We start from the raw sequence: 19,444 nt of genomic DNA on the forward strand, positions 1-19,444 counted from the left end.
GGCACCTGGGTGGCTCAGTGGGTTAAAGCCTCTGCCTTTGGCTCAGGTCATCTCAGGGTCCTGGGATCAAGCCCCGCATTAGGCTCTCTGCTCAGCAGGGAGCCTGCTTCCCTCTCTCTCTCTGCCTGCCTCTCTGCCTACTTGTGATCTGTCTCTGTCAAAGAAACAAATATATAAAAAAAAAGATGCTCTTTGGAAGAGTAGGAAAAGTTTGTTTTCAGGGTACCCATTTTACTGATCTGTAGAGTCTTCTTTTTTCTATACTTGAGGATAGTCTTCCCAGAAAAAGAGGAAGGAAAGGGAACATTCTACTGGGTGCCAAACATTTTACCCAGTCTTGCCTCTGAAACAAGTAGGCCGGGCTCCAGGCTGCCCTCCTGCTCTCTTCTCCAGGTCTGTCTTCCCTGCCCAGAGCTCATGTCTTGTCCTCTGGCATCTGGAGTTCAGCAAGCCCTTCGCGCCTTCCCTTCAACGCTCCCTGCTTCCTTGCCTCTCAAGGGCAAGGAAAAGACATATCCCAAACATTAAAATTTGTTAAATCCAGGTTTACAAACTGGGCTGTACATTCTCTGGAGTCTGTGAGAACTGTATTTTCTTAAAATATATACTCCTCCAACGTGACATACACTATTCTAGATCCAGCCTCCTTCCTAACCCCCCGAAAATACAGATGGAGTGAAACTGGAGATGCGCATTGGTGAGGGGGTGAGGAGGTAGGTGGGGTACTTCCGGGGCCCCAGGCTGCTGGAACTCTTTCAGGAGCAGTAACAGAAGTAGTAGCTATAGCAGCAGCAGCAGCAGCAGCAGCAGCAGCAGCAGCAAAACCATCAAATAGCGAACATTCATTCCACACCGACGCTGTGCCAGGAATTCTATGTACCTATCTGCTCCTCACAATGACCCCCCGAGACAGGTGCCGACCTCTCCATTCAGAGATGGCCAAGCTGGAGCTCGTGGCATATTGGCAGGATGCTGGATGCGTCCGTGGAAGACAGCTCATGGACCCCAGCTCCCCAAACTCCACAGTCCTCCTCACACAGCCTGTGACACCAACTGAAACCAGATAGAATCTGTAAGACTGTCTGGTAAGAACAAACACCTCCAAGACTTTCGTAGGATCTTCTTGTCTGCTCTTCCCCAGGTAAAAGAAAAGTGGCATTAAGAGGAAATGCATCTACTGCTCTTGGGTTTGAGGAAATAATTATGTTTCGCACCTGTGTGTGTGTGTGTGTGTGTGTGTGTTGTGCGCGCACGCGCGCGTGCGCAGGCGAGTGCTGGGCAGGGCTGGGGTATCAGGAAGACAAACTCCTATCATGAAATCTATGCGAACACCTCTGCCTCCACTTCCTTTCTGCATTTGCTCTTAAGGAATTCCTAGAACATCATATGATATGCACTGAGCTCAAATATTGAGCTCCCATTTTGTGCAAAGTCCTATTTAAATTGTGAAGAAAGGGGCAGAGTATATAAAGACAAGAAGACTATCTCCTTGCTGTCAAAAGACACAATTGAGAAGGGAAGACACCAGGTGTACACAGGGCATCTGGGTTTAATGCTAAAGATGCACAACTTCAAAAGCTTTTAGAATTCAGAAAAAGACAAGCTTCAGTCACAGAAAGGATGTTTTCCAGGTGTTTCTCCATTGCTTTGGGGGTTTGCCTTGCGGGAGCTTTGCGGCGACAGGTGCGCGAAGCCCTCTGTGCTGACAACAGAGTACAGATGGGCTCTCCTGCAAATATTTGCTTTCACATTAATCCAAATTTGGAGTTAACGATTCTATTTATTTAGGAATGGTGAGAGAGAATAAAGAAGCATTCACAGCTGCTTTTCTGTAATACACGGAAAATCAGAAGTTAACCTGCAGCCGTAAACACACAGTTGCGACTTGAGAACAGTTTGAGGCCTCGCGTAAGCAATGCACCTGTATCCCAACATCTATGGTGATACAGGGAGATTCCAGGTTTATGAGTCTCTCACGTTCCACCATCTCCTAACGGGAGACTCTTCTGTCTTTATTCTCCAGCATGAATTCAGTGGCAGCAGTTTACAGATTTACAAATCTGCAAAGTCAGGTCTGTCCTCACACCAGAACCATGTAATCTACGGACTGTAACTCTCCCTCAGATAAATATTAGGTGAAAATGATGATGCAGGCAGATGCTGGGCTGCAAATGATGGCCTGCTCCATCCAGCACCGAGCATCTACAGACACTCAGTGTTCCTTTGATGGCACAGCAGTGCGAGTATGGCCACCACTACCCGTCACCATCATGGTCGTCATAAATGCACGAGTCCGTGTGGACAAGCAGAGACTGTTAATCTTACTCTACAATACAGTGTGTTTCAGAACTGACAGTGAAGCAAATTTGCATCTTGTGTTCCCATTAAGGTCAGTTACTGACGAGGAAGTAATTTTTGATGGGACATTAAAAGATAAGAAGCAATACAAACATGGTGACTAGTTGATCCCCAGAGCAGCCACAGACAATCCGAAACAAACAGGCATGTTTATTTACAAAGACAAGCATCTAGTCTGAGGACCATAGTTTGCCAGCCCCTAGTTTAAATAACGGTTGACCTCAAAAGAAAATAGCTTATTTCGCCTCACAGAAGCCAAATGACATGCAAATCTGTTCCTTATAAATCAAAAATTCTTGGAAAGTTGCATAACTTCTTTTCTAAGTGATAAGTTTTTGATTGAGTAATGAATCACCTCTTGAGGGGCGCCTGGGTGGCTTAGTGGAGTCAACATCTACTTTCAGCTCAGCTCATGATCCTGGAGTCCTGGGATGGAGCTCTGCATTGGGCTCCCTGCTGGGGAGTGGGGAGAGTCTACTCCTTCCTATGCCCCTCCCCCTGCTGTTTTCTCTCTCCCTCTCAAACAAATAAAATCTTAAAAAAAAAAAATCACCTCTTGAGTTACTTTTGGTTTAAATATATATTATTTCATACTGCATATATCTACCATGAAGCATGCTCTGACCTGAACTACTATTCAATGGCCCCTGTCCTTGAATTCCATAAATCTTTATAAATGTGATGTATCATCTGCTTTTACAGTATATAGATTAATTTGTATTAAGATCTGTGTCCACTGATAAAACGAATCCCAGTTTTTTCTCAGCGCACATGAGCACATTGTCTGAAAAAGTCATTCATCACAAGCAGGAGCTAGCGTGGGCCCAGATCTGGAGTTCTTTCCCTAGACAGACTCCCGTGTGCAGACGCCGGAGTTCCCTTGGGAGCCGTGGTTACAGGGCTGGTTTTCAAACAGCCAGCAGTGAGTCAGAAAGCTGCAGGCTAGAGGGACTCAAAGGTCACAACCAGCGTCGTGGGGAGGCTTTCACGTTCTAGAGTCTACAAAGCGGTCCCCACCCATCGAGGTCGCCCAGGGTAAAAGAACATTGATTTTGGATTTCATCCTTGAAAAATGTGTGTTATGCTTTGGAGGAGAAACAAAACTAGAAACTGGGTATATGGAGCACACAGAGGTCCAGGAGAACTCTGAGGAAGATGCTTCATCATCTTTCTAAGACTTAAAAAAAAAAAAATTACTTCTAAGATCAAGGCTTTGAGAGGTCTATGCCCACAGATTTCTAAATATTTTGTTACTGTTTGGATTCCAAAAGACATGAAAGACCCTGACATGTGTCTACAACCAGCCAGGAGCTGCAGGGTGGCTGGGGAGGCTGGCCTTGAACTGTGGGCTTAGTCCCCACCGCAGAGAGTTCACGAACGCCAGCCTCAGCCTAAGGCACAGTGAATAGGTCTCTGGGAAATTCAGTGGTAAATATCTCCTTACCACTGACACTGATTAGGGCTGAGCAAATTGCTTGGAGTTGAAGGAGGATAAAAGAGTTAAGGCCTAATATTTATCTTACAAAGAATCCTCGTCTCCCGACAATTACATGTGAACACAGGACTGATTGTGTATGATAAAACGAATAATGACAGGACACTAAGACCTGAAAACTAATGGCAGGCACTATCTGGGTATTTCAGGCTAGAAAAAAGTCCCTGCCAGGGCCACATTTTGAGGTAATTGAACACTTGTTATTTGAATTATCCATAATACACCATTATCTACGCTTTCTTTTGCTTCTCTAGGGACAGGTACAAAGTAGGACTCTGACAGTATCTTCTTCACTCTCACGTTGGTCGGTTACAATGCTTACGAAAGCTGTTTTCCTTGTACCTCCATTGCTTCTTGTGTAAAGTGCATCATTCTACTCGTCTTCCTCCTACTTCAGAGAAGCAAGGAAGGGGCGAAATAGCAGGATGCTTTGCAGTATCTGGAGATTAGTCAGGAAGGGCCACCACTAGTCTGGGTGCGAGAGAGAGCCAACATAAACATGGTTTCCTTAAAAGGGATCATAATAATCTGTGTTTACTTACTGCGTCGTTTACTGAATTATTTATAAACAGTAGCCTGTCAAGAATTCAGCGTCGGCTTCCATGTCTGAACCACTCTCCAGAGCACGTCCAAAGCTCACATTCTTGGTTACAGAGAAAAGCTGCGCTAAGATGCGGCCCTGCGGGCACACGCTCTCTTGGCAGGGTGTTCATTATGGCTACATCGCCAGCTAGCGAGCCCTCGATGAAGACGGACCCTCAAAGCTGAGACGGGGACAGTGGTGGGTCCCAGGCAGGAGCCAGACCCTTATCCCCTCGGCAGGTGACGTGCCCAAAGGACACACAGTGACGGCACAGAGAGGTCCTGCAGCAGATCCCAAGACTAGACTGTGACCCCAGGGCCTGTGGCCTGAACTTAAGGTTCTGTGGAAGGCTTCCTGGGAAAGAGGATATGTGTTTATAGTAACGGAGAAGAGAAATTTCTCCCCCTGTACAGCTTTAGCCCTCTCCCTTCCTCAATGCCTGCTGAAGGGCATGGAGGTGCTCTGTGCTAGCCAAAGAGTAATTAAGATATTGGGGGAAACCTGTTCTTTTGTTTTTTGTTTTAACTTTTGGGTGTGTGCATACAAAACCCAACAACTATTCATTAAACACTTGGTGTGTGCCGGGTACATCCCAGGTACTGTGGGCTACAAGGATGTGTAAGAGGCAGCCCCTCCCCCTGACGAGAGAACAGTCTGTTCTAAGGGCCTAGAAAGCATACCAAAGAACCCATAAGGTTGAAACAAATGACCGGAGATTAAGGCCCAAGTTGAGTGCAGGACATTTCATCCAGGTCAATCCTAATACTTGTTGGAATAAACTAAGGGCCATGAGAGAATACAACACCCATCATGGCCAGGTGCTATTAGAACTCTTTTAAATATATCAACACTTGTAATTCTCACAACAACTGTGAGGTAGGTACTACTAGCATCCTTATTTTATTAAAAATTTTTTTTTTAATTTTATAAGGATATTATTTATTTATTTGACAGAGAGAGAGAAAGCAAACGGGTGAGAGGCAGGCAGAGGCAGAGGGAGAAGCAGACTTTCCACCGAGCAGGGAGCCCAATACAGGACTCGCTCCCGGGACCCTGGGGTCATGACCTCAGTCCGAGGCAGACGTTTAACCGACTGAACCACCCAGGTGCCCAGCATCTCTATTTTAGAGATAAACACACAAAACAAAACAGAACCAAGATACAGACAGCTTATAAAACTTAGGGAAGTTCATTCAGGAAGTATGTGGAGATCTGGGACTACAATGGTCTGTCTTGTTATCAGAGTGAGTTTTTTTCAAGTCCTGTGTTACATACTATCTCTCCTTAAGAAAAAGCGAGAAAGGCCTACAGAGATTCCAAAATGAAAGTACTCATCCTCTGATGGGATGCTTTAAATATGCTTTAAAGACAAAATCCATGAAGGATGTCCTGACTCAGAGGAAAGAGGAGGGAAATTTCTGACGAAGGGGTCCGTGGGAAAGGATATGATGAAACAGGAAATGCAGGGACACAGACATGGGTGTCCACAGCATACAAGAGAGATAAGGCTAGAAAAGCACGGAGGATCCATGTCATGGACCTTCTTGAATGCCAAGGAGAGGAGTTTATTCATATCCTAGAAAGCCAGGGTGGGGGGCTCCTGAAGGCGATGGGGCAGAAGAACCACTGTATCACATGTAGGCAGGAAGAAGGAATATGGGAGCAGAGAGCAGGATGGCTGGGAATAGGGAAAAATGGGAGGTAAGAATGAGAAATGAGCAGCCAAGGACGGAGGTCCAGCTAAGAACAGAAGACAAGGGCCTGCAGAGATGACGACTTCTATCTCCAATTTCTGTCTCATCATCATGTTTTTACTTAAAAGTAGCTCATGGTTATGAAGGAAGTTGTTTGTGAACTTCTCAGACTTGAAGCAATTCTTATGTTGTGCGCATCTAAGAGGCTAGTCTTCTGGGATGCTTTCAAAACTTAACTCTGACCTCAGTCATTGATGTGTGTGTTCAGAATGCCTGTTTTCATAAAACCTTGGACGAATTTATGCCCCAAGTGCCAGTGAGTGAGACGTCCAAATTTTTTCCAGTTGGATATTCATTTTAATTTAAAGTGGAAATGCCACTGATCACAAAATTTACACTTTCAGAGAAGATGTAGTAAATTCAGTGAAAAGGAATGACTTAAACATGAGAGGGAAAGAAAAAATATTCAGAAAGATGTGCTGGATGTCTGTCTGTCAATGCTGTTCAGCAACAGAATTAGATTTATAACCTGCACCTAAAGACGTAGGAACTTAGGGGTTGACGGTTCCTGCCGTCCACACAGCTAGAATGTGCTTCCATCACTGGCTCACGACAGGAAACCCATCGGGAGGGGACTTTGGGCTTCCCGGTGCAGAGGTGTTAGGCAGGCACACAGGCAGTGGTTCCAAATCTGGAGACAAAGTGCAGCCTGTGTGACTGAGCAGGGAGGGGACAAAGAAGCACGTACTTGGGTCAGACTCTGATCAGTGCATACCCCTCGTCTACGGTTGCCATACTACAGCCTTTGCCTGTAAGGAAGCTGTCCTTGGAGCAGAAACCATTTGAGTCCCATGAGTCCTTTCCGTGCCAGAACATGTGGGGGTGGCGAATGTGTCATTAACACAGGTGGGGAGATCTGATTCTCTCTGACGGCTCCAGCCAGCTGAGAGGCTCCACAAGGGGTGTCTTTGGGACTTGCCAAGTGTGGGGAAGGATGGTAACCAGGGAGCTGTTCAGGCTGCTTCCATTTAATTAACTTATTTGCAATATCATTTATTCCTTACCGTATTTAAGGTACCATTTTAGGTGCTATGTGTTACACAGCTATGAATAAGATACAGCTTGTTCGCAATCCAGATGGGGGAGATGAGAGAAATATGCAATAACTCTACTGCCGAGCAGCCTCTTATCTATTCCTTAAAAGTGGTGCAAACTAGCACGATCTCTCTTGAAGACAAGTATGGAGAAGGGAGGCACTGTCTCAGGTCAAGGGTCTGAGTGTCCCCGATGAGCTTTAAAGTACGGGCAGGGTTTATAGTTCCAGAATGTGGGGTGAGGTGGCAGGAGGATTGTTCTGGAAGATGGGCTGACATGAGCAAAGTCCCAGGAGAGTACTAAGTAGTGTAGACTTACCAGCTGGGGTGAAGGATGTTGGATTTCAGTGTTTTGGGACAGGTTTGCAGTTTGAAATTTGGGTTGTTTAGAGCAGAGTGACATGTTGGGCTCTTAAAATTGTCACTGGCATACAAGAAAGAAGAGATGAGTGGGGGCAGGAGAGGCAGGGAGACAAGCGATGAGGGGGTTACTGCAGTAGCCCAGGAATAAAGTCAAGGGGGCCGGCAGAGGTGGGCAGCCTTTATTTATGTTAGCTCAGTTCTGGGTAGAACTTTTTCTGAGAGGGTTGTAATTTTTTTCCCCCCTCCGTGGGGGTTTTGCTTTGAATCTGAGAATTCAGAAAAGTGCAGAGAGGAAACGTATGACTTGTAACTGCATAATGATAGCACATTTCATGTTGAACACTAGCTTCTTGTGTAAAAGTATCTCCTGAGTGAGAACAGGCGCTCCCTGACGTCAGGACACCATCTTTCGCATTGCCTTCTTCCCCAGACTACAGAGCTGGTGCTGGGTGTGCAGCAGAGAGGCAAATGCTTGTCAAACAGTGACAGTGTACAAGGTGAGGTGACGTGAGCACCAGGGCCTGTCACATCTCAGTGAGATGCTCAGATGACAAAGGTGGCCGTGTGTCCCAGCCTGTGCTGTGTGGAAAGTGAGCGCTGACAGACACATCCACCGACAGGGGTAACTTTATCCAGTCAGTCTTGGAATGGAGGGGAGCTAACTTTTGATCAGGGGAAGCTACGACAGTATTCCTTTTTGTGTGGGCAGGTCAGGATCTACGTGATACGTCACAGATGAAGGATAACTAGGATTCTTGCTTACCACAAAGACAGAAAGTCAACATATGTCAAGCGACATAGCAGGGGTTTCTTCATACCCAGAGGCTGTACCACAACAAGGGCCCATGCTTAGGTTTCTTTCCCCGTGACTTCACAAATAAGACGGAAAAAACTGTACCCCCTTTGGGGGAAAGGGAAGGGCAGTGTGCTATGTTTGTGTGTGAAGGACGGACAAATGTGGGATGCAACATGCACCGTCAGTAGAACATTCTCCCTCTGTAAGTTTTTTTTTTTTTTTTTAAAGATTTTATTTATTTATTTGAGAGAGAGAGAGACAGTGAGAGAGAGCACGAGCGAGGAGAAGGTCAGAGAGCGAAGCAGACTCCCCATGGAGCTGGGAGCCTGATGTGGGACTCGATCCCGGGACTCCAGGATCACGCCCTGAGCCGGAGGCAGTCGTCCAACCAACTGCGCCACCCAGGCGTCCCCCTCTGTAAGTTTTTAACTTCAGTTCTAGGATAGTCAGTGCACGGTGTTACGTTAGTTCCAGGTACACAATATAGTGATTCAACAACCCTATTCATAAAAAAACATTTTTAACTGATTCCTTCTCATTCCCTTGCAGGAAGTAGCATTAAGTCACACCATCTGCAGCATGAAGACTTTGAAATATACTGGCTGGGATTACCCAAACATGACCAAAAAGACACCTTTTTTATAACCCCTCACATTAATTACGGAGCAGATGAACATGTCAGAGGCTTCTAAAACAGAGGGTTGTAAAGAGTTTGTGGCCTGGCCGACAGATAAGTGGATGCCACTTGCAAAAAACAGCACTAACCCTCCCTCTGAGTCACCTACAAGGATTTACATCTCTTTTTGAAATTTACTCTCCAGTTATGTCATAAAATCCAAATTATGGTTTCATGACTCCGGAACAGCCAATGGAACAGCAATGGCGTACGGTCAGTTAGGTACACGGTCTTCCCTTCCTTTATCGTTCATGAGGACTCCGGGGCATATGTCAAATGATGAGAAAATCCTTCCCTGGAATTTAATTAAAGGCACCTGCAACGGATGAGGATTTGCTTTAGGTCATGTGAGGAATTCAGAAGAAGCATAAAAAGTGGGTCTTGTCTTCAAGCTCAACGTAATCACTTTGTTCATGCAGCTACACAGCTCCTTGAGTTCCAGACACGGTACTACCATATATGCTCAAGTCCTGTAGAGGTACATCTATTGTGCAGCAACGGACCAAGTTTCACGGGAACAAGGAGGCAGAACAAGTCTTTGGTGTTAGATAATTTAGAGAAGCTTCCCCACAGAGCTGATGTCTGAGTTCAGTCTTGGGGATGAAGAGGAGATTGTCAGAGGCCACGAGGAAGATACGCAACGGCATTTTAAAGAGAAAAGATAGCTCACTTGAAGGCAGAGTTTTGGAGCATACGGTGACATGACTGACAACTTTAACTGTCAGTGTGATCACGAGGTATAGAAATATCTCACAACCATAATAACGATATAGTACCCGATTTATAAAAGGAGGTAGGTTCTTAAAGTCAATAAACTACCGTCAACACACACTGTTGGTCCACAATGTTATTTACTCTTTTTTTCCTTCTCATTAATTTGGTTTTACTTAACTTCTAAGGATAAGCAAATCAGAAAAATAAAGCAGCAGCCTCGCAGTGAGGCTGAAAATGACATCCTTTAAAAATATATATAGGGGCGCCTGGGTGGCTCAGTGGGTTAAGCCACTGCCTTCGGCTCAGGTCATGATCTCAGGGTCCTGGGATCGAGTCCCGCGTCGGGCTCTCTGCTCAGCAGGGAGCCTGCTTCCCTCTCTCTCTCTGCCTGCCTCTCCGTCTACTTGTGATTTCTCTCTGTCAAATAAATAAATAAAATCTTTAAAAAAAATAAAAAATAAAAAAAAATATATATATATTTTACTTATTTGTGCAATTTCCATCAGTCCTGCATCTGGGTACCAAATCTCAAATGCAGCAAAGAGAGGCTAGCATCCTGAATGACATTAAAGCATGGGAAAGATCACTTCTGATAGAAAAAGGACTGAAATTCTTACTTGTCCCTGGGTCTGGATTAACTCTTTGCAGACTCTGGGATGCTCTGCCAAGGATTGCTGGTGTGGCTGGAACAGAGAGAGACGAAAACCATTAGTCACCCCGCTGAAAACGGTCTGATGTGACCCCGTTACAATTTCACTTTCCAGTGACAAAATGTGACCTGGCCCAACCTCACAATACTTCTCGCCCTTGTTTTCCATCTTTCTTTTTAAAATTAAAATCACACCTACCCTCTAAAAAGAACTCATAAATATCAGAACACATGGAAACCCAGGGTTAGTCACCTCTGGTCTCCCAGCTAGATGTGGTCAGGAACAATGCAAAAATGCCTTCCTAGAACATTCAAGTCCAAGCCTGAGTCTTGCTAATGAAAATGGAGAGGAACATAAATTTTTTTTTTTTTTTTCAAAACCGTATTAAAAACAGTTTGGTCAAACAAGTTTATTCTTGGAAATAAACATGTGAGCAATCCCGGGAAAGGGGAAAGGATGAGGGGAACTGAAAAGTTAGCACAGACACAGAGCTTTGTGATGTAAGATGGGCAATGAGTCATCGATTCTAAAAGCAGTTATAAGTCTATGGATACTACTATTATGTTGCACTAAAATGAGAAGAACGGAAAAGGATTAGTGTAGTTGTCATTGAACTGTTGAACCGGGTTGTTTGGATACGAGAGCATGCAACAGTTATCTAGGCTTGGTGGAGAGGGGATTTTTCTAGGATTCTACACCTCCTTAGAGGGGCGATGTGGTCCAGGCTCACGATGAACTCTGAGCCTCACCTGAAAGCAGGGAAACTGCTGATGCTTCTGGCCCTTGGTAGAAATCCACAAACAATGTTAAGACATCTTTCTCCGATTATAAAAATAGGGCGAGGAACAAAACAAAGGTGCTCTGGGCAGGGAGCTGAAATTCCTGTCCTTAATTTCAGAGGCAGGTGAGTCCTGCCCACCCACCCAGATGCACTTTTCAGTGGCCCTTTTCACTAGCCTTTCCCACCAGCTACCAGTAGGAAGGCGCTCTCAGGGCTGGTGTTCATGATAATAGAACCGAACTGATGAAGTTAAGAGTCTCTCATTAAACTCCGCACAGTTCTAACCTTTGAAGCCCTTTCGGTCTGAGCATATTAGTGAGGGCATTTTTCCAAGTGAAGTTAGGCTTTGGGGGTTTCGTTGAGATCATATTTTAAATTCTGTACAAATATGAGTTCTGAAAAGTATTTCTTTTTATTCTCTAAGTTTCAGTATTAGAAGCTCATTTGCTGCCAAATGCAATAAAGAATTATGACAAAAAGCAAACAGAATACACATTTACCTAGAGTAGCTAATGTATTACACATTGATTTTAACGTGCTCAGAAGGAAAATTGCATTTTATGGAAATCCCCTCAAGGCTACTTGACTAGATGCCTTGAGAGCCTAAGTCTTTATTACTACCATCATCTAGAACTTGTCCTCCTCCAATTCCTTGCTACAAACCAGAGAACACTTTGTTTTATGACCCTCTGCCTTAGGTTAGGCACTAAAACGTTCTTCTCAGTTGAGGTTTGGCAAGTTTACATAATTTCTAACTGCAAATGACCTGTTTCACGGACAACTGTATACACCTTGAGAAACATCTGGTAGCTCAAAGGAAGAGTAAAATTAAGTCAATCACGGGAAGCCATACAATCATACGTGTTATTTTAGTCAAAATTATCCAGCAAGTGTGTCTCAATTTTCAGCTTAAAACTGGGAACACTTAATGGACACCATTTTCCAGGCACAGATCAGCAGCAAAGCTGACAAATTTCTCCAGAATGATGACTGAGATGGAATGTGGGGGTCAATTATGAGGCCCCAAGGGAGCATACAAAGCCAAACCTCGGCCCGGAAATGCCTGGGGAGCCCTGGCCACTCCTGACTCCTCGCAAACCAGGATTTTGCTTTCCTTGCAGACAGACATCTGGTGCTTTCCTCTTTATGATATCAGCATTTGGTAACATTTTCATAAAGCAAAAAGTCCTCCTCAGTTAACACTCTCCACAATATGTGATGAATCAAGACATAAAAGGAACAAATAGCGTCCTCAAGGGAACACCGCAGATTTGTGCCAGCCCCACGAGGGTGCTGTATGCAAAAGCAAACACGATAAATAAAAGTGTCTTCTTAGCAAACAGAGGGGTCACGCTAAGTTGCCAATTTTAATTAGCGTCAAAGCTGTCCTTTCGTCTGTACGTGCAGAGCAGTGTGGGAGAAACAAACACAGGGTGTTTAACAATAAGTAGCTAATGAAAACACCAATATATTTAATATAGAAGCTTTTAAGCGCCGGTGCCTTAAGAGATCAGCTAGAGCCCCTGCCCTCAGTGAGCTCACTGTCTTCTGGGTGGGAGGAGTGGCCAAACCATGGGGTGGCTCTTAACAGCTTCCGGGGGGAGGGGGACTCCTTGAGACAGGTGCTGAACTTGGGATGAACAGGCAATAGAGAGAAAGGGAAAGGCAGCTGGGACCAGGGGAGACACAGGCCAAGGCACCAAGGCCAAGGCGAGACACAGCTTGGGCAGGTAAAGAGCTCTGATCTGTCTGTCGGGAGTGGGCAGAGCACAGCTGAACTGGGGTGTGCTGAGTTGGGGGAGAAGTCAGGGACATCTTGGGGATGGTCTTTCCAAAGAACTTAATTTTGATCCTGCAAACACTGGAGAAATCCTGCCTTCCAGTGCCCTGAGCTAGAGCTCCTCACAGTGGACCTGCCCAAGAACAGGATCCCGAGACTAGAACTAATTGCCATCTAATCCTTCTTACTTATGCCCAACCTGGTACTCAACTTCCCAACTATGGTACGTATCTGTTTCTCCATCTATAAAGTGGGGACAGTGCCAGCATCTATACATGCAACATTCGATTCAGTTAGTACATGCAATATACCAAATATAGAATATAAGTGCTTAGTAAATGTTAGATTTTTTTTTTTTTTTTTTAGGAAGGAGGGGAGAAGGAGGGGGAGAATCTTAAGCAGGCTCCAGGCTGAGTGCAGAGCCAGACATGGGGCTTGATCTCACAACCCTAAGATTGTGGCCTGGACCAAAATAAAGAGTTGCATGCTTGGGGCGCCTGGGTGGCTCAGTGGGTTAAAGCCTCTGCCTTCGGCTCAGGTCATGATCCCAGTCCTGCTCAGCAGGGAGCCTGTTTACCCCTCCCTCTCTCTCTGCCTGCCTCTCTGCCTACTTGTGATCTCTGTCTGTCAAATAAATAAAATCTTAAAAAAAAAAAAAAAAGAGTTGCATGCTTAACTGACTGAGCCATTCGGGTACCTCAATGTTAAATATTCTTATCATAGCTATGATTATGGTCAGTTATTATTGCTAGCCACTACCCTGAAAGTAAGGCATATCTTTTCCCATGGAGACCTCGAAAGTGTTTTTACACTACACCATGTGAGCCGAGGGCTTCACACTTGAGGAGAGAATGCTGCCCTAAGTCCAGTGAGACCCCCACTATTTACATACAGCTGCTGTGCAGGCTGTATGTAGGTAGCGGGACTCTGGGGAAATGATTCCAGTAGCGTAGGGGATGGAAATCTACTTGTGTCCCAGATTCAGCCTGGCACTAAATGCAGTCACTCCCAGCTCTTGTAATTTAGTGACTACTCCATCAGGACGGGAGCTAGAGCAAGAGGATCCGTGTTCTGGGGAGTACTGTAATTTACCAGTTGTGCAGCAATGGCATCTAGAACCAGCCCCAGATCGACCCTACAGACACAAATAAGTAAACTTAGGTACTGATCGCGGTAACCATTCTACATGTGATGAGATATAATGTAAAGGGCCTCACACGGTGGCTGCTGTAAACCAAGCCTTGGTTAATGTCAGCTATTGTTATCACTTGTAGCTTACAGTAACAATAATGATGATGTAAGTGCTATGACATCTCTACCTCCAGACTTCCTCTGTGATCATCATTCTGCGATACATCCATCCATCAGATCATTATGCTGTACACCTTAAACACACACAATGTTTTATGTCAATTTTATCTCAACAGAGCCGGGAAAAAGAACTTCTTCTGAGAGCTTTTGCTTTCTCCTTCAGGCAGGTTAGTTGTTCTCAACCCAACAGCCCTGGATATTGACTTTTTTTTTTTTAAAAGATTTTATTTATTTGACACAGAGAGGGAGAGTACAAGCAGCAGGAGCAACAGAGGAGAGGTAGAAGCAGGCTCCTTGTTAAGCAAGGAGCCCAATGTGGGGCTCAATTCCAGGATCCCGGGATCATGACCTGAGCTGAAGGCAGAGGCTTCACTGACAGACCACCCGGCGCGGCTACATATTGCCTTTGCACCCCTTGAGGTCACTACTCCCTTGCCTCCCGTCACTCCCGTGATGCACATGAATTTCTTGAGGTGGATATTTCATCTTTGTACCCTCCGTGAGGAGAACATGCCATGACACCTTGTAGAATCACAGTGTTTGCTAAATAAATGAGGCAAATGAAGATGAATCACAAATCCTTTAAACTTTGGGGCTAAAAGGGAATCAAATAAAAATAATCTGTTCTCAGCAAATTGTGTTTCTCCCAGGAAATCTCAAGTTTGCTTGACTACTTTCCCTGTCTTGTTGACATCTATTTATCCTTGACCACACATCAGAAACGTTCTCTCCTTGAGTGTCCACGTCTAGAACTCTTTCCAGACCCACCCCTCGCCTTCTCTCTCCTTTTCTATCAAACTATGATCAGTATCACTACAGAGTATTCAGTTTAGTTATCTCCCTCCAACCTGCCCCTGCAGTAAGGTTCAAGGTCAAGCTCAGTGTTTGGTCACACTGATGCCGCACCCCAAACTGTCTTGCGGTCTGTGAAGAGGTTGGCTGATGGCCAAGTTAAAAAATGTGAGATGCTTCTATCTCACGTTTATTGTGTGCTTAAAATACACCAGGCACTATGCTTTCTGGACTTCCCCATTTTAACTCCACAACGACCCTCTGCAGCATTATTATGAGTTAGTTACATTTTATGGACGGGGGGTTGGAGGTTCTGACCAACTAACTAACCTGTCCTGGGCTTCCCAGCTGTTACACGGTAGAAGCCAAAATTGAAGTGGAGCCAGATTCTGACTGCGCCCCACTCTCCTGTTCCCCAAACTTCCTGACCACCAAGAACCACTATGGCGTTTGTTCAACACGTGGATTCTAAGGTCCTGTCTCAGATCTGCAGGATCTGAATCTCTAGGGAACTGGTCAGTCTATTGGCAAGGTCCTCAGAAGCTGTATGCTTCTCTTCTACGCCCCCATTCCCCAGCCAGGTGATGCTTAGGATGAGACACATTTGAAATGTTGCTCTGCTCAGAGTTACTGGGTCCTTTGGGGCTCCCCTGCTAGGACTGCTCACTGTGTGCCTACAGTTAATGCTCACCGGGACGCACCTACTACAGTATGGACTGATTTGTTTGAATACCAAGGACATCCTGGAAAGTTCTGCTGCTGGGGCCAGGCTACTGAGGCTCTGGGCAGAAATACCCCTCAGGGGTCAACTTATGAGAAGCCAGGTAAGACTAGAGACAGGCTGGCAGCCCGGATTTCTTTGGCTCTGTCATCCAGTGATGTTACACAGCAGGTCCTAAGGCTGTTACTGTCTTCTTGGTCATGACTGCCATCTGGCACACCAAATCGGGGCCCGACGGCAGTGATAATTCTACGCTGGAATTTCCTTTCCTTTGTGGCTCCCTGGGTTGGCTGAATACCCATTTGCAGTTTCTCCCGAGCCAAAGTATATTATCTCGTACATATTATGACTCTTGGCCGCGCTAAAGAAGACCGTGAAATCTGAGCAGGAAATCTCGGGCCTTTGGAACAGACCATCTTACCTCCCCAGAGCTCTGAGAGGGAGTGTGCTTCTCCTGGACCGGAACAGTAAATCACAGAGCATGGGAGATAATTTAAACAAGCGAACAGAAAAGAACCACAAAATAACGCGGGTGATTTCAAACACCTTCTAACGCTAAAGAAGCTGCTTTACAGACAATATCTAGCAATTTGGAAGAGAAATCAGCGTCAGGAAAAGTCCACATGGCTGAAATAAATCTGGAGTGGTGATATTTTGCTGTAAATGTATTTTGAGAGTAGCTGGGCCTCAAGGTAAGACAATGATTCAGGGAGAGATCTTAAAAGACCTTTTCTCACAGGCCAGCCCCTGGCTTTGTGGGCCTAATGGGGGAGGTTTCCTAATAATAACTTCAAGCTTCACATACTTCTTTCCTGTCTGGCAGTGGTCTCCTTGGTGAGTTTTTTTTTTTTTTAATCTTTATGCACATACTGAGGACATCTGCTTGTAATTAAAGGCAGATACTAGGGCCTGGCATTTCCCGAGCAGCCTTCTCGGCGATAACGCCAGTTAAAGGTGCTGTGATTAAAGGAGGACACAGTGGTGGGTTTTTGTTGTTGTTGTTGTTGTTGTTGTTGCTGTTTCTAAGAACTAAAAGGAGCAATTAATATGAATGCCGGCTCAGCTCTCGGCTGGCTGCTGGCTCGCATCTTCCTTCGCCAAAGCTTCCCAGCAATTTCTCTGGCTTTCCCTTCCAACCACTACAAGAACAGTTATACACTCTGCCCAGCTAGCCGCTCCTAAAGCTGCCTTTCATTATGGAGACAGCAGGGGTGTCAATACCAGGCGATGGGCAGTAAGCCAGCCCTCTGTGCCATGTGACAGCCGGGGCCCAGAGCCATTGCAGCCAACACTACGAAGGGCAACCAGAATCCAAGGTTGGCACTAGGCCAAGATCAATACTAGGTAGGCCAGTCGGGGACAGAGGGCTGAGAACAGATGGATAGACAAAGAGAGTATTCAAAGGTCAGACTGAGGCGTAGGGAGAAAGGCAGAAGTGTCTCTTCCCTTGCAATGTTGCTGTAGGTGTTTTTAATACCTGTGAATCCACTCATTAAAGCAGTAGAGTCAGAATGATTTAATCAAGTCCAAAGCTCAGACGGTGACTCAGAGATGGCGGGCTGGACCTGGCACCTCTTCTCAATTTTGTATTCAATGGCATCACGTCATCAACTTGCAATCAGCCATAGTGGGAATAGCGACCCAATAAATGTTGGCAAATGCTACGTATCGATGCTCCCTGCAATCTAATACTACGGAAATTCCACCCACCTTCCAAGATCAGTTTGAGTGTTTTCTCCTCCTTGAAGTGTTTATCTTCTCCCAGTTGGAATTCATCTCTCCATTCTTTGTGTTTTTATAACACTTAAGACAACAATAGCAACAACACGTGGACCATGGCAATGTTTCCTCCTACCATCTTAGGCATCTGACTTGTGCTGTGAATGATAAATTCCTTGTGGTTTGAAGGCAAGGACCACGTCTCACTCTCCTTTGGATTCACCATTCTTTCTTCATTGGATTCGCCAGTTTCTCCAATATCGTGAGTGCCTCATACATATTCATGAAGTTACTGAACATCTCAGCAGGAACTCTTCCAACAAGGAAAGTTGGGAGGTATTGTGACTTGACTTATATTATTACTTTGAATTATCAGATGTCTTGTGGCCCCTGGAGTATGAAATTGCACAAAAGATTCCCAAACACGTTACTAGATCCTATGATGAATGTCCTCCTGGGACCACGAATGCTCAAACTTGAAGCAAAGTCCACAATATTTTAACCCATTTTCAGGTACCTAGCTCTAACAGTATTCAGAGGGGGGAAAAAAAGAATGAAAATGAGATAGCTTAACTTGCTCATGTTCCTTCTGTCGCCTGGATGGTGTATTTGCCTGGTTTTGCTTACAGCAGCAAGCCAGCCTTTGGATATCATGGTGTATGGTACTTGCTGCCCCTTTAGGAGGCTGACGCTGGTAGGAGTTGACCCTAAGTCCTGGGAACTGATTGTTTTGGCAGATTTATGGATCTTTTTGTTTAGATGGGTTACTGTTTCAGAAGCACAGCATGTCGAGAGTGTCCTAAGAAAACATATATGTTGACAGAAGTTTTAAGGTGTATTTCCCTCTCTCTGGGCAAAGGCATCTATTGGCCTGGGTTCCTGCCACTCTGTCTCTTGTTTTCCAAACTCGACTTGTCAATTTCCATGTGACATTTCTTGAACAAAATCCTCCTCCCTTGGGAAATAGGTGTTTGAGAGCTAGAGAAAGGGATCTGCAGTCAGAATTGCAGTGTGTGAGCTCTAAATGACATGCTACACATTGTCCTAGACGCTGGGGATACCATGGTGAAGAGGACAGAGGGGATTCTGCCTCCTGGGCCCATGTTCTAGTGTGTGCGGGGAAGACCGTACAGGAGCTGCTACTGCTGTCAGACCTGACCCTTATGGTGTGTCCTGCCAGCTTGAATCCCTTACTGTAATGGTTTGGAATTGGGAGGTGCTGGCATTAGGTTCTGAGACTATTTCGTGGATGGTTTTTGTTTTGTTTTGGGTGTATGGTTTTAATTCATTAATTACCTTTATCACACTGTACTTGATCTAGGTTATCGATACAAACCAGAGGGCTTTTTTTTTCATTTAAGATATGTTTATATTAATATTTATATTGCGCACCTATTATGCGCAAGGCACTACTCTGGGCATTGGGATATGGTGGTGAACAGATTAACACGGGCCCAAGGTTCAGTCCTCCTTATTGCCCTAAATGGGTCCTTGGCCGCCAGATCAATGCATCTGTTTGCCATCTGGAACATTCTTGATTCTAGGTCTTTGCTCACCTTGTATCATTCTTCTTGCTTTCTTCAGAATAGGGAGAAGATCAGAGGTAACTCCCATTTTTGAGTGGGGCTAATAATTCAGGAAATGAAATAACGTACATCTGCTTAACAGAATGTCAGGCACATAGTAAATATGTAAGTTTAGTAATTATGTACTACTGAGTATTTATTATTATGATTGCCTCTCAATTAATGACATTTATTATTTTTGCTATTTATCTGATAGTGGCGTATGTCACTGTGTCTTGCACTATTTAGTTTGTATGTCTTTATATTCTTGCCCCCTCAACTAGATTGTAAGACCCCTGAAAGCAGAAGCCACATTTTATCTTTTCTAACACTGCACACAGTAGGCCCTCAG

At 45.0% G+C, this 19,444-nt stretch overlaps 1 protein-coding gene across 2 annotated transcripts in view; it reads right to left on the reverse strand.

Moving 5' to 3' along the window:
* GHR (growth hormone receptor) overlaps positions 1–19,444 on the reverse strand; it is a 258,493-nt gene that overhangs the window by 64,713 nt on the left and 174,336 nt on the right. For both annotated transcript variants that reach the window (XM_044232381.1, XM_044232377.1), the window contains exon 3: positions 10,391–10,456. In XM_044232381.1, the coding sequence (XP_044088316.1) occupies positions 10,391–10,456 (66 nt within the window). The remainder of the gene's footprint in view (positions 1–10,390; positions 10,457–19,444) is intronic.

This window comes from Neovison vison, chromosome 1 (genome assembly GCF_020171115.1).
Source record: "Neovison vison isolate M4711 chromosome 1, ASM_NN_V1, whole genome shotgun sequence".
Taxonomy (NCBI): domain Eukaryota; kingdom Metazoa; phylum Chordata; class Mammalia; order Carnivora; family Mustelidae; genus Neogale; species Neogale vison.